This window comes from Polypterus senegalus, chromosome 13 (assembly GCF_016835505.1).
Source record: "Polypterus senegalus isolate Bchr_013 chromosome 13, ASM1683550v1, whole genome shotgun sequence".
Classification (NCBI taxonomy): Eukaryota; Metazoa; Chordata; class Cladistia; order Polypteriformes; family Polypteridae; genus Polypterus; species Polypterus senegalus.
Genome location: NC_053166.1, coordinates 8,611,563 through 8,627,674, shown reverse-complemented (window position 1 = coordinate 8,627,674; position 16,112 = coordinate 8,611,563). Strand labels below are relative to the sequence as shown.

Here is a 16,112-nt window from a genome sequence, read left to right as displayed (position 1 = left end):
ACTGAAAGTATTGTTTAGCTAAAATTTACCATTTAAAACCTTTTGGATGCCGCAAGCCCCTCACACAAAGTCCCCACCTCTTTTGTAGACTTAAGCTTGTTCTGCTCACTGATTGCCGTCCTGAATTTCAGTGACGCTGCCCTTTTTTTTTTTTTATTATCCGTTTTTGTCGCCTGGTCTTTCTGTCTGTGCGCGACACCCCGTACTTTAGGCGCGTGCGCGATTCGCCGGGGCTTTCTGTCAAGTGAACGCGACGCGAGGGGCGCTGTGGCTTTAAGTGCGCTCGAGCGCGCCCGCTAAGTGTGGCCGCGCTGGGAAATGAGCTGCTTGAACGCATGTCGGAGCGGAGCGGAGCGCAGCGCAGCGGATCAGTGACAGCAGAGAGGCGGCCGGGAGAGGCACAGAGGAGGGAGACCTACAGATCTTTGGCACGCGTCTTTTATACCTGGGCACTTCAATGGAAGCTAGGAAGGACTTTTTCGCCGGAATTCACGGATATTCTTGTGGTGAATAATGGGGAATACAACACACAAAGCGATCATAGGTACGTGCAGCTTTCTCATTATCTTCACGGGCGCTGGGCGAATGTAATTCTGCTGGATTCATTTGTGTCTCCTTGATGTCGAGGTGCTTAATAAATACATCGGAGGTTCATTTATCTGTTGTCCGATTTCGAGGGCACTTGACTCGCATCTTGTTTGTAAGAGGAAAGCTCCGGCCAGTGGGCTCAACTCCGAAATGGTCCTGGTGTGACAGCACGGGGCACTGCGCTCTGAGCCAAGAAAACTAAAACTCATTCTGAGTTGGGTTCATGTAACTTTACTGGGTTCAAAGTAAACGCTTACCGATGAAGGGCTCAGTTTACTGCACGTGGGCTTGGACAGAAAGTCAAACCTGCCCTCTTCTTCATTACTGTTATAACATTCTCAGTTTTTACTAGGAACGGCAAAGCGTAAATAAGGGCATCGGGACAAAATGCCCACTAGTTCAACAGGTCAGAGGGTCCACTGGACAGAGTTTGGGCATCGGGGAGTCGCCGCGAACGTCCTGTTTCAGTCTTCACCTCGCAGAGTTTACGGAATTGGCATTTGAATCCGAGGCAAATAATCACGAAACCGGAGTTCCATCCGTTTATTATTAATAATAATACGTTTCCTTTATATAAAGAATTAAGCATAACCGCCTGTACCTACTGCGTTTGCATCTTCTTAAATCATGAGGTGACATAGAAATGTGATTTATTGATGCAGGGTACAAATCTATATAGTGAATGTCATTCAGAGAAGTAAAAATATGATGTCCTCGATTTGAATGGTGCATGGCTTCAATGACAATAACATTTCTTTCAATGGCACATTTCCATACAAACGATGTAGCTAAAAGGTGCTTTACAAGATGTCAAGAAAGTCGTTACATGCAAAGAAAAACACATTTAAATTAGATTATATTAAAATGAAGTGAAAGTACCTGTTATAGTAGATAAGAATAATAACTGTTTATTTGTAGTGATCTATCTATCTATCTATCTATCTATCTATCTATCTATCTATCTATCTATCTATCTATCTAGTGCCTCTTATCTGTTAGATAGAGCACTTCATATATATCTACCATGCAGTATTTTTCATATATGTCCATCTGTCTGAATGTGTCTCTATTATAGAGTGCCTTTTGCTTCTAGCTATCTATCCTATTGACCCGGTCATACCTATTTTTCAATACATCCATCTGTTTTTGGGCACCTTTCATCTTTCTACAGTATCTTGCTGTCTCTTTATATAGTGCCAATCACTTCTGTCTAATTATCTGATGGCATCTTTCAGTTCTGTACTTCTATCATGTAGTTACTGTCATACCTGCCTTTCCACCTATCAATTATAATGTGCCTTTCACATTTAGCTGTCTAGCTATCTTTCAGTCCATCGTTTATATAGTGCCTTTCACTTCTTTCATTAACGGTCTGTTATATAGCACCCTTCAGTTCTTTTTGTCATATTAGCACTGTCATACCTATCTTTCCATCTATCAATTAAAATATGGCGCATTACACTTCAATCCATATAGCTATATATTCTTCTGTCTATTACTGTATATAGAGCCTTTCACTTCTGCTGATCTGTCTATCATAAAGTCTCTGTCATATCTATCTTTCCATGTATCAATTAAAATATGATGCCTTCCACATCTATTTTAGAGCGCCATTCACGTCTGTTTTTCTACAGTATCTATTGTACAGTGCCTTTGTCTTCTTTATAAATATCAAAACGTCTTTCTGTTGTGTCTGTCTATCCTATAGTCACTATCATACCCATCTTTCCAGGTATCAATTAATATACGATACATTTCACATGTACCTGTCAAACTATCTATTGGTCTGTCTGTTACATGGTGCCTTTTACGTCTGTCTATCGCTGTTAAGTAAGATATAGTGGCTTTCATATATCTATCTGTGTATCTATTATATAGTGTCTCTATAATCTGTTTATCTATTAGAGCACTATCTATCTATCTATCTATCTATCTATTTTTCTATCTATCTATCTATCTATCTATCTATCTATCTATCTATCTATCTATCTATCTATCTCAACTAATTTATAACAGCATTACCTTTATAAAACGTTTCCAGTGTCACATAACGTGTTTAACACTTTCCAATATGGACAATATCCAATATTCTAATTGCTAATCTTGGTGTGTAAATTGGCCAGGATGGTATTGTGTGCCAGCGTCCCGTCCGGGGTTTGTTCCAAATGTGGCTGTCATTTCTCTGACGGCTGCCAGAAGAAAGAGCGCCGCCGCCAAACAAATAAAATAAAAGGTTGGATTACTATTAGAGATCAGTTTTTTTTTTTTTTTTAAGCGGTTGAAACGTCTCATCCCGCGCCCAACATAATTTGTAAATTTTAGTTGCAGCTTATATTTCATCATTTCATTAGTCAATTTTAATTTTGCGCTCCGTTAAACCTGCGCTGTATTTGTCGATGAACCCCGGATCGGTTTCTGCCGAGATCGACACCTTGTCCGTCGGAAGCCCTTCTGAGCCGGCAGGTATAAATTAATCTGTGAAGAAGGGTCGTTTTATCGCCTCCTTTTCTTTTTTTAAACCATTTGAGCTGTCGAAGCCCCCCGATCTGACAGAATCTGAAACGTGAGCCGTCCTCCCAGTCAGCTCGGTGCGCGTGAATTCGACTCCGAAGACCCTGCCACCTAAACTGCGCTTTCCAGTTCTTTTCTGGTAGACCCGTTAAAGATGCCGTTTGACAGCAAGGTCTGCAGATCTTCATCTCTTTTATCTCCTGCACTGCGTTCACTTAGATCCCGTCGGTGTCCTCCCCGGTGTAATTATGTAACGGATATTAAAGTCCCGGAGACATTTTTATAAATAATTAAACGATACGTTCAGGCGTGAGGAGACCCAGCATACCGCGGTCACCGTGGTCATCGCTTCATTATAGAGAGAGATAAACATCGTAGTATTTTCACGCTCAACAGACTATAAAACGGCGCCGTTCAAGATAAAGCGGCTTGTAAATTAGCGGGCATGATTTGTCAATGGTAACATTTTATACGGGGCTTGTTTGTTTTAACCTGCCCTGCCTCGCCAGACTTGTGATATTGTAATAAAAGTTTTCTTAAGGAATCGTAAGTAACTTTCAGTGTTGTCGCCCTTTTGCCGATGTGCGCGTGTCCGAGCACACCCCGCAGTCGTATCTGGAGGTCCTTATTCCTGATCACGTGACGGCTAACTTGATATTACTTTGCTGTCATTCACCATCAGCTGTGGTAACAGCTGGCACTCCACAAACGCCGAGCACACTGGACAGTGTCGGACATTTTTTTTCTTCTTCAGATGGCCGTGCATTGACGGTACAACAAACACAGGAGCGAGCTGCATGACCTACTTTCATCTGCTTGGTGAACAACACCCACGCTTCAAGGCTTGCGATCAAACCGAACCCGCAGTGTGGCGCCTTGAGCCGCCGTAGTGCCCGTCGCCGCCCTATCTGCTCGCCAGGGTTCAAGATATCTTACCTCGCTAACACTTTCTGCCTCGCTTTTTAAAATGCTGTCCCCGATTTTTTTTTCATACTGTTAATAGATGGAATGTTAACAACTTGGGAAAATAGACACAATCCATAATAACATTAACCATTTTAATTATTTATTTCACATGTAGCGCCTTTTGTATTGCACAGTCTCCAGAAATATAATACACAGCGCACTGTAGGTGTGACAGCCGTATTCAAACGGACAAAATTAAATTAAAAATATATGGAGATAAACTGTGGGCAGCCCCGCTTCATACCCGACCATTTCACGGCAGTTATCCTGGATACTAAAACGTGGAAAACCTTCAACTTGATGATACCGGGAGAAGTGACACTCGTGACGGCAGCTTGAAACCGAAATCCTCCTCACCCGGGTGGACGTAAAATGAGGAAGCCGCAGTATGTCTTTGGTCATCAAGTCCAGAGCTACCTGATATGTGTGTGTGTGTGTGTTATGGAGACTTCAAAGTGGCGACAAATAACACCTGTGAAAATCACTGCTGCCGTACTTGCTGTAGGTACACTGAATTTTAGGAACTCTTTCAGTCAGTATGTCACTAAACGTATTTGGATACGCGTAAATATTAGGCTGATGCCTTCATAGAAAGACATCTTATAAGGGTAGGATGAGTCGGAGCTGTTTAAAGAGAGCACAGCAAAGTTAAGTGATGGACACAGAGTGACACAGGGATAGTGTCTAGAAGTGTTACATAAATAGAGTGTGTGTGTGTGTGTCTCTCTCTCTCTCTCTCTCTCTCTCTATATATATATATATATATGTATGATTCTGCTGTATACTGTGTATGCATGTGATATACTCTGAACAAATCTGAATTCTGTTGTTCAATTGTGCTCTGCACTAATAATATTACTACTGCACTGTTGTATTGTATTGAGGTTTACTTGTGTTCTGTTCTGTGTATTGTGTTGTATTGACCCCCTTTTTATGACACTGCACTGCACACCCAGCCTACTTGGAAAGGGGACTCTCTCTGAATTGCCTTTCCCAAGGTTTCTTCCATGTTTTCCCTACAAGGGTTTTCTTTCTTTTTTTATTTTTGGGAGTTTTTCCTTGTCTTCTTAGAAAGTCAAGGCTGTGTTGTTGGGGGGGGGACATTGTCAAAAGGCAGGGCCTGTTAAAGCCCCCTTGCGGCACTTCCTGTGTGATTTTGGGCTATACAAAAATAAATTGTATTGTATATGCTGTGTGTTGTATGTTATATTCATACATACGCATATATAAATAATCTATACATATATATATACATATACATACTGTATATATGTATGTGTATATGTACTGTATATATGTGTGTATATATATACTATATATGTATATATATGTGTGTGTGTATATATATATATATATATGTATATGTATATACTGTATGTGCATATATATATATGTATATGTGTATATTAAAAAGCAATCTAAATCCGTTAAGTAGTTCTCTCGTTACACCCGAGTGAGCTCGGAGAGCTCCGCCCCCCCTCCCCACAGCCCAATGAGTCTCTCTCTGATTCGTGCTAATAAATCGGTACTGCAAGTGAACTACGATACTTAGCACGATGAGAAAGTTGCAAAATCAACGGAATGTTCAAGCAAGTTATAGAAAAAAATCCGTGAAGTAGTTCTCTCGTGAAAAGCGGACAGACGTACAAACGGGTCTAAACAAAACTGTAAGAAATTTCGCGCTTGGACCACAGAATTTTCTTAGCGAGCAGCTATGGGTCAAGGGTAACCTACATTCGAAATTTGAAGTCCCAAGTCCTCATGGTTTGGGAGATTTCATGATGAGTGGGTCAGTGGGATTTGGATTTTATATACAGAGATACACACAGTAGGTATATATATATATATGTGTGTGTGTTTGATGGATGTTTATTTGTCCCAGGGAAGTTTGGAAATGTCCCATTTTGGAAATTTGCCTTTTTCAGAAGCTCTTTAAATAAATACATAGATAGATAGATAGATGCATAAATATAAATACACAAACAACATGCTCTGAGTACACACCAGAATGACTGAAAAGGAAGAAAATTAAAAACTTGTTACTTACTAACACAGTGAGGCGTTATATTAAATATTATACTGTATATGCATGTGTGCATACTGTATATACATATATATTCTAGTCTGTGTGTATATATATATATATATATTTAGACGTCACGTGTACATGTGTGCGTATTATAGATATACTCAGTATGCAGAGACCTCTGTGTTTTCGTGTATTCAGTATGTTTTCATGTACAGTATGATGTACTGTATACTGTTTTTGTGAAAGGTCAACCTAATCGCATAAACATCAGTCTGAAGGACTGTTTGGGAACAAATGTGACAGAACAAGGGGACAGAATTGATGGTGATGTTTTAAGTTTGCTGTTTCCTAGAAGTTAATGCACTCTTATCCTGACAAAGTGGACATTTTGTTTCTTTCTCCTTTCATTCTTCCAGACAGCTGCGTATGGCGTTTGTTTTTCGTCCACTTGAGCTTCTGACACATTCTTCACTGAGCCCATGTGGGGAGTCATAGCTGGCAGGCTGCCACCACATTTTTTAGATTATGATGTCATCATGATGTCTTGGAATTGCGGCCAAGTGGCTGAGGCTCTGGACCGTGATTGATAAGGCTGCTGGTTCAGCTCGGACTCTCAGGGTGGCCCCGAATTTCTCACTTGATAGCACATCCTTGTCAGTGTGGCCCCTTAGGAGTTGAAGTGTTTGTGAGCCATAAACCAGTTAGGTCAGCACTGACTGACCTTAGGGTGGTCAAAGTCATTTTGTAGACAGCGTGGCCCCATATTGGCCTGAAAACCACAAGGCCACTGTTTCAGTCCGCGGCACTTTTGTCTCTCGGTGACCCCAAACAAGTCCGTTGTCAGTGTGGCCCCCTAGTGGCTAAGGCACTGAACTGTAAACCACAAGCTTGTCAGTTCCATCTTCAGCATGGACACTGTGTGTGAATGTGCGCGCGTCCGGTGCTGTTACTAACAGTGTGGCCCCCTAGTGGCTGAAGTGTTGGATTGTAAACCACGAGGCTGATCATTCACTCCTGCTCACTGGCTCTTATTTGTTTCTTTAGGGTGGTGAATGTCAAATTTTAGATGGTGTGGCTAAGTTATTGAACTGCAAACTTTAAGCTGGTCAATTCAGCCTCCTTCGAGGTGAACAAAGGAGACAAATACGATTTCATTGACAATTCATTGACATTCAGGGCCAGGTGGTTATTGCAGTAACTGGAAGAATTTGAAGAAGCCACCATTTCCATTATTGTTGATCTTATTACATTTGTGTTCCTTCTTCACATCGAGACCTTCCATCCAGGGTGGTTGAGAGGCAGTTTGTATCTTTTATAGAACCCAAGGATTTTGAAACTGCTAACCATCAGCAGCGTGGGTCCAGGCATCCTGTTGTCGTTTACGTTCTCGTATAGGGAAAGTATCGGAATCGTCCAAAAATCTGAGGTCGAGATTCATCAAAATCTCCCTGACTTTCTTGTATACGAAGTGTAGGAAAAGGATTGGAATCATCCAAACATTCAATTTTGAAAATTTGGCGAATCTCAACATTTTAGACCTTCCTGAGTCTGAAAATATCATTTTTGGAATTATGTCTGTGTGTGTAAACACAATAACTTGAGTCCGCTTTCACTTCGGTCAACCAAATTTTGGATACAAGTATTAAGGAACAAACCACAAATTTCTATCAACTTTTGTGCTGTTCTCTCAAACCAGAGGTGGTACTTTACCTGAAATGTTTCCCTAAAAATATAAAAATTTTGATAATTTCACATCATATTATGATAAAGCACCACATTCTAAGCATTTTTTGTTTGTTGGCATTTTTTCAAAAAACGACTGGTTTTCAAGATAATCGCAATTTTCCATTTGGCGTTCAAATGGTAATACATAACATATTTGGGAATGTTTTTGCTTTATGTAAACGAAATTTTGTTTACAGGTATTACGTTACGCACGTTACTAAAGTATCTTGCAACTTTTGACCCACTTCTGCTTAACGAAAGTAGTAATTTACCTGAATTGTTCGCCAAAATAAAATTATCATGGCAAATTTTTTATTCATGCAACTGCAGAGTCTGATTTATTCAACTTCACTTTTTTAATAACTTATATTATTGATTTGATTTGTTATTGATGGTTCTTTAATGTACGTAATATAAAAGTATAATCCTTGTCTTGCGTTTGTTATCTGAGTATACGAGAAAGTCGAGGGAAGACCACTCCGGATTTTATTATTATTATTCAACTTTACTTTTATAATAATTGTTCAGTATATTATTAATTTGATTTGATTTGTTGTTGATGGATCTTTAATGTACATGATATAAAAATAGAGTCATTGTCTTGCGGTTTACTCCTCAAATATCCATCCCCATATCTGAGTATACGAGAAAGTCGAGGGAAGACCACTCCGGATTTTATTTTATTTTTTTTTTTTAGGCGCTTCTTCCCTGAGCAGTTTGGGAAAACCCCCACGCATGAGATACCACTCGACTCGACTTAATATCTCGTTATGTAAGATGCAGAGTTTTTTGGGGTTTCTCCCCAATTTCTGTCCCTCCAGACCCAAAACCCCCTCATTTATAGGCCATTTAGGGACCAAGTTTTGTGCAGGAAATTATACACTTTAATGATGAAAGAGCAAACCAATAGGTGTCTTCCGCAGAACTCATAAGAAGGACTTGAAGTTGTGCAGACCACATCAACTGACCCCAGGGTTATGTCCATCAGGGAGTCAATGCAGGTCTGCTGCTATTTAAACCTAATATTACATCAATTGTACATAATAATATACAAGGGATGTTCAAAAAGCTTCCACACTTTTGTTTATCTGTATTTATTAAGAATTTCAAAAACAAATTCCATCACTGTTCTACATGCCGTATATACTCGAGTATAAGTCGGGTTTTGAAACCCAAAAAATCTATCATAAAATTAGACCCCGACTTATGAGCCCGTTCAAAAATACGACACTTAATTTTTTTAATTTTTAATTTTATAAATCTTCCTCCAATCTTGCATCATTTTCTCAGACACATCGAATTTTGTTGCAGCAGTGCAGTTATTTATTTATTGTATCAGTATGCTGCTGCTGGATTATGTGCATTTCCCCTTGGGATTAATAAAGTATCTATCTATCTATCTATCTATCTATCTATCTATCTATCTATCTATCTATCTATCTATCTATCTATCTATCTATCTTTCATATCTATTCATATCTATCTATCTATCTATCTATCTATCTATCTATCTATCTATCTATCTATCATATAGTGCCTTTCATCTATCTATCTATCTATCTATCTATCTATCAGTTACCAATTTCTGTCGGCACTTCAACAACTTTTAATGTAAAACCAGCTTCGTATTTTATTCTGATCGAACGCTCCATCATAGATAAGGGATGCTCTTACGATAAAGTTGTATGAGTGTGTGAGTTACAAAAAACACAAATCAGTGCAAACGTCGATTCAGAATAGTTTGGGTATTACCGTGTGGTCACGTAGGCACAATACGGAGAAATAAAAAGGCCGTGTGCTCCGTGGTGACTCTCTCAGGTGGGCGTCATAATCTCTTGGACCAATAGCATGAGTTTTCTCACATTTGACTTATATGACCGACATTATAAGATACCAGAAATTATACGGTAAAATAAAGCCCCATCTTATCCACGAGAGAACTTATCCACGAGTATATACGGTAGTCGCCTTCCTTTGCGATGTAATTTTCCTAGCATAGTACCGACTTTTTAATGCCCAATTACTGCTCCTCCCGCCTTCACCTTTTCCAGTGAAAATCTAAACGTGGAGAAACTCTTTGAAAGTTCCTTGTACATAATGAACGATGGGGATAAGAGTGGAAAGAATCCGGTTCCTTAAACTTGCGGGTGATACCAAATTAGGTGCTTTAGTGATATATGCTGAAGTTCCGCTATAAATACTCCGACTCCAACATAACTTCATCCTTCGGTGGATACATTTTGTCTAAACCCTAGAGTGGTGTTTGCCAACTTGTGGGCTGACACCGGACAAAACATTGCCTTAGTCCATCATGACTCTGTGAGTTTCTGTTATATCAACTGGGTCTTCTAATGGTGGCCTCCATGGCTGTCTACGAACCAGAGGTTCATGGAGTGCATTATTCAAATAATCACACAAGGCTAATTTGAGCGCTCATTTGCTAGAATTTTCCTCTGGTCATCACCGACGAGTCATCCCCCCCATAAGGCAAATGCTTATGTGTGTGTGTGTCCTGGCAATTTGCATCAAACCCCCCCATTCTAAGCATGCCCACTCTCAACTCTCCAACGATTAGACAGATAGATAGATACTTTATTAATCCCAAGGGGAAATTCACATACTCCAGCAGCAGCATACTGATAATAACAATATTAAATTAAAGAGTGATAACAATGAAGGTATAACAGACAATAACTTTGTATAATGTTAACATTTACCCCCCGAGTCACATAGTGTGGGGTCTCCTCAGTCTGTCAGTGAGCAGGACGGTGACAGCAGTCTGTCGCTGAAGCTGCTCCTCTGTCTGGAGATGATCCTGTTCAGTGGATGCAGTGGATTCTCCGTGATTGACAGGAGTCTGCCCAGTGCCCGTCGCTCTGCCACGCATGTCAAACTGTCCAGCTCCGTGCCTACAATAGAGCCTGCCTTCCTCACCAGTTTGTAGAGGTGTGAGGCGTCCCTCTTCTTTATGCTGCCTCCCCAGCACACCACTGCGTAGATGAGGGCGCTCACCATAACCGTCTGATAGAACATCTGCAGCATCTTATTACAGATGTTGAAGGACGCCAGTCTTCTAATGAAGTATAGTCGGCTCTGTCCTCTCTTGCACAGAGCATCAGTATTGACAGTCCAGTCCAGTTTATCATCCAGCTGCACTCCCAGGTATTTATAGGTCTGCACATTCTGCACAGTCACCTCTGATGATCACGGGGTCCATGAGGGGCCTGGGCCTCCTAAAATCCACCACCAGCTCCTTGGCTTTGCTGGTGTTCAGGTGTAGGTGGTTTGAGTCGCACCATTTAACAAAGTCCTTGATTAGGTTCCTATACTCCTGCCCACTCCTGATGCAGCCCACGATAGCAGTGTTGTCAGTGAAATTTTGCACGTGGCAGGACTCCGAGTTGTGTTGTATTGTATTGTATTAGGGACGATTTACAGCATCAGCAGCATCACACTTCAGTCAGGCCCAATTCTGGGCAACCTCCCTAATGCCTGCTCTGATGATCGCACTTGATTCAATCAAGGAGGATAAGCACTGATGATCGCGCTCAATTCATCATGGGGGACCTCCCCACTCGGATGATATTGCACTCAATTCACGGAGGTGACAAAGACAACAGCATGTGAAAAACTGGGCAAAAGTTGGGAAACACTGCAGATAAGAATATTTAGGGTATTATCGAGCAGGCCTAGTACTGGGTTTTGTTTCGGTTATCGACTTCCTTCTGTTCCTGACTTCTCTTTCAATGTGCCATCATATTTTGCTTGCGGAATATTTACAATGAATTTGGTTCCGATCTTTGCCTCTCACTGATTCACTGATCTTGACTTAGCTGACGATGCTGTGATCTTCACGGAGTCTGGGTCCAACATCCAGGCCTTTAATGATCTGTTGGGCACGGCCATCAGCAGTGTGTCTGTCTGTGGAGAGAGTGTCGACCTCATGGAGAGGTTTACTTAGCTCGGCGGTGACTTTCATGTCTCTGGTGACTCTTCCTGTGAAGTCAGTAGATGGATTGGGAAAGCATGATGGGTCATGAGGTCCCTAGAAAGGGGTGTGTGGTGCTTTTACTATCTCTGCAAAAGGACAAAGGTCCAAGTCTTTAGAGTCCTGGTGCTTTCTGTTTGTGAGACATGGACACTACCCAAGGACCTGAGATGAAGACCGGACTCTTCGTAGAATCCTTGGGTCCCGCTGGTTTGACTTTGTGTTGCTGATGGAGACCCGAATGAGGCACATGACCTGCATTGTGAGGGAGCGTCAGTTATGCCAATTTGGCCATGTGGCGTGATTCCCTGAGGGTGTCCCTCATTGTTGAGGACCCAAGTGACTGGACCAGGCCAAGGGACACCCACATCACCCCTGGCTGTAACATATAGGGGGACTGGACCGCGTGTCTGCCTGGGGGGCTGCCAACCAGGATCCCAAGCTGTTTTGTCGTTGGGGTGTGTGGCAACGCACTGTCCCAGTACAGGCTCCACAACTTGACCTGACTTGAGGATGGATGAGCTTGTTTCTCTGGAGGGCCTGTTCTCCTGTTCTAAATGTATTACTCCAGAAATCGGCTCCATTGTATTCTGGCCAATCGTACTCCTTCATTTGTAGCCAAGTGTACGGCTTTTAATATTTAACTCTATACCTTTTAGATAAAGCCACCACACTGATATCAGCAGACTGGAGATGCAGATTTTGACATTTATTTTAAACTGACATAATCACAAACAAGCTGTTCTTATGAATGCAAATGAGTCAGTGTGTGGAGCTGCGTATATATAAGCATCTCTCCCAAAATAGAATGACAAAATGTTGGTCGCTTTCATTCCTCCTACTCGCAATCAATGATCCCGACAACGATTTGATGTTAAAAATGGTTCCACTTGTTATGAAGCTTGAATGAGTGAAGGTGGCAGATGAAACATTACCCTGACTTACTCCAAGGATGGCTTCAGGCTGGCATCAGGAAGAAAAGAATTTAGTTCAAGGGGCACAACATGCCCAGATTTTAAATGCAACCATCTAGTCATTTACATTCTGATAGTGAACTCCCTCTGAATTAAGAAAAGGAATGCAGTCACCGTCCATTTTCTTATCTGCTTATCCAGTACATGTGGCCTGCTGAGGTGGGCTCTGAGCTCCCAAGGTTTTTCTATGCTTAAATTTGCATTTAAATAAGCCATTTGTTATTTGCTTGAATATTTCAATATTCCACTAACTGACAAACCAAAGGAAACTGCCAATAATTTGATTGAATAGGCTGACGGGACACTGCCTGGAATTGTCCCGAAACTGTGCTGAATGGATAGGACTCCGGCCCCCTGAGACAAATTTCATCATTTGGGGGGAATTGGTGATGGACTCGGCCTCCACTCTGTTTGTCACCCGTGCTTGTTGGGACTGAGATTTGGTGACCATGGTGGTGTCATGGCTTAAGTGGGTTTTTTTTTTGGAGCTTTGGCATTAATTAATAATGAAGCACAAAATAGACAGCAGGCCCAAAAAGAAAAAAACAAAACACACAAACCCTTCTATCAGGTCTTGGCCATCACCCCAGGCAGTCGAACCCCAAACTCAACAGCCTGGCTTTAGGCCTACCTAGTCCCAAAATTGGTATTCTTTAAATTTAAAAGTCACAAAGTATCCTAATATGAAAGAGAGGGAAAATTAAAAGTATGAATTAGGTTGTAGCCAACGAGTCATCTTCTCCCATGAGACAAAGGCCCATGTCTATACCGGCAGTCTGTATAGAAACCTCAAACTTGGCGTTTATTTTTTCCCCCATATATCCAGTGTTACTCCGTAGTGTGCTGTAATTTCTTTTTATACCACCTCCAGTTGCTCTTTGTTGTCTCACTGAACTTTCTGTACCTTTCCAGTACAGCCCACTCGACTCGAGGCAATGGTGTCATCTTGTGTTCTGTTAGGATACCGATAGGATTCAATGTTGTCAGATTTTTATATAGAAACCAACACATGGGACCGTTTCTTCGAATAGTAACCTTCGCCACCAGTCTCGACTCTGACCCAGCAAAGCTCGCCTGCTAATTCACAACTTGGACTTGAAATTGTCACATTGAACCCGCCTTCAGCTGTGCCAGGGTTTATAGGTCCACCTGTTCAGGTCATCATCTCAGGTTATCCTGCTGACTACGCCAATGTAAAAATATAAAGCAAGGGACTGATCATAAAGGGCTTGGGGTCCTTAGAAATTCCGCCAGTGTGCAGTGACTACTTATGTAAGCTCATCAAGGGCTGGGGATTGAACTGAAGTCTTTAAATTTGTATGGCTGTTGACCCCACCACCCAGTGAAAACTGCAAATAGGCCTGAAAACATTTGTATCTGTTGCCATCAACGAAAGAACAAAAGGGCTTGAAGCCGAAGTCGAGAACAATTTGTGGCAGCTCGCAATGATCCCTCTCTTCGTGTTTCATAATAATTTAAAATTCAATTAATCACAATAACATGCAGCAGGCTGCCAGCTCCACACAGAGGCTTGATTGCTTTTGAGATATTTTGTGTCATTTAAATAAAGCAAATGGAAGTGGCACGCGGTGTGCGAGCAGAACGCACTTTCGGCATTGTAATCTTGTTCCGATTGTGTATGTTAATGACCGAGCTGCAAATTGCCGCCTTCAGATCCTGACCGCGCCTGATTATGGCAGCACAAGAATGTGGAGCTCTGATTTCTAAAGAGAGGCCAAGTGACAAGCATCACTTCAGAAGGCCACAGAAGATGACGTCCACAGGAGAGATGCTGAAGTGACTTGTATTTTTAAGTGAAGGACGGACGGTAAGACAAGGTGCTAATGGGAGAGACCACCAACACACTCATTTTTTAAATCCATTTTTAGTAGTGCTTAGCCACAGATGGACAGGCACACATAATGACACATATTTCCTTTGACTTTACTGATTTGCTTCTTTTCGATTACCTGTTTACAATAAATTGATTCTTTTGATTCGTCAACAGGATTCAGGGTTGGCAGCTACAAAAAAAAGAAAGTCCCCCTCTGAATGACTTGCATTGCAACTATATAATCAAATAATTCCTACTTAATCATAAATAATAAGTTATATATCGAACATGCTGATAATTCATAATGTACAACACGGTTTTGTTTGAAAGACAAAGCATGACAACATATTTTAAATACATAATAAAGATAATACAAATCACATTAACTCATTCCCAGGTAATGAACGAGAATCATGTGACTCGATCCCATGTAATAATTCGGTTCTGTAAACAAATGAATGAGAATTGTACGACTTGTTCTCAGGCAATGATTAAGTCTGCAGAATCAAATGAATGAGAATCCTGCACCTCCTTTCCGGGTAATGATTCAGTCATGAATGACAATCGCACTACTCATTCCTGGGTGAAGATTCAGTTGCAAATCAAAGGAACAAGAATCACATGACTTGTTCTTGAGTAATGACTAAGCTTACAAATCAAATGATTGAGAATCACGCGTCTTGTTCTGGGGTAATGATTGAGTTTGCAAATCATATGAGCAAGAATCATGCACCTCGTTTCCAGGTAATGATTCAGTTTGTGAATCAAATGAATGACAATTGTCTGATACGTTCCTGGGTGAAGATTCGGTTCGCAAATCAAATGAACAAGAACCATGTGACTCGTTCTTGAGTAATGATTCAGTTTCCAGAATCAAATGAACAAGAATCATGCACCTCGTTTCCAGGTAATGATTCAGTTTGCAAATCAAATGAATGACAATCACATTACTCGTTCCTGGTTGAAGATTTGGTTCACAAATCAAATGAACAAGAACCATGTAACTCATTCTCGAGTAATGATTCAGTTTCCAGAATCAAATGAACAAGAATCATGTACCTCGTTTCCGGATAATGATTCAGTTTGTGAATCGAATGAATGATAATCGTTTGACTCGTTCCTGGGTGAAGATTTGGTTAGTAAAAACAAATGAATAAGAACCATGTGACTCATTCTTGAGTAATGATTAAGTTTACAAATAAACTGAACGAGGATCGCGCATCTTGTTCTGGGGGTAATGATTGAGCTAACAAATGAAATGAATGAGAATCATGCGTCTTACTCTTGGGTGATGGTTCAGTTTCTTAATCAAATGATTGAGAACTGTATGGCTCGTTCTAAGGTAATGAGTCAGTTTACAAAGTCAAATGAACAAGAAATGTGGGACTCGATCTCGGGTAATGATTGAGTTCACAAATCAAATGAACAAGAATCATGAATCTTGTTCTAAAGTATTCGAGTTTGTTTGCTAATCAAACAAATGAGAATCGTGCGACT

General features: G+C 41.0%; 1 protein-coding gene across 2 annotated transcripts in view; it reads left to right on the top strand.

Moving 5' to 3' along the window:
• Positions 1-263: 263 nt before the first annotated feature.
• neurl1b (neuralized E3 ubiquitin protein ligase 1B) overlaps positions 264-16,112 on the top strand; it is an 87,933-nt gene continuing 72,084 nt past the window's right edge. The window contains exon 1 of one of the 2 annotated variants that reach the window (XM_039775489.1): positions 264-544. In XM_039775489.1, coding sequence (XP_039631423.1) covers positions 336-544 — 209 coding nt within the window. In that variant the 5' untranslated portion in view covers positions 264-335. The remainder of the gene's footprint in view (positions 545-16,112) is intronic. The other variant, XM_039775490.1, reaches the window with a different exon arrangement.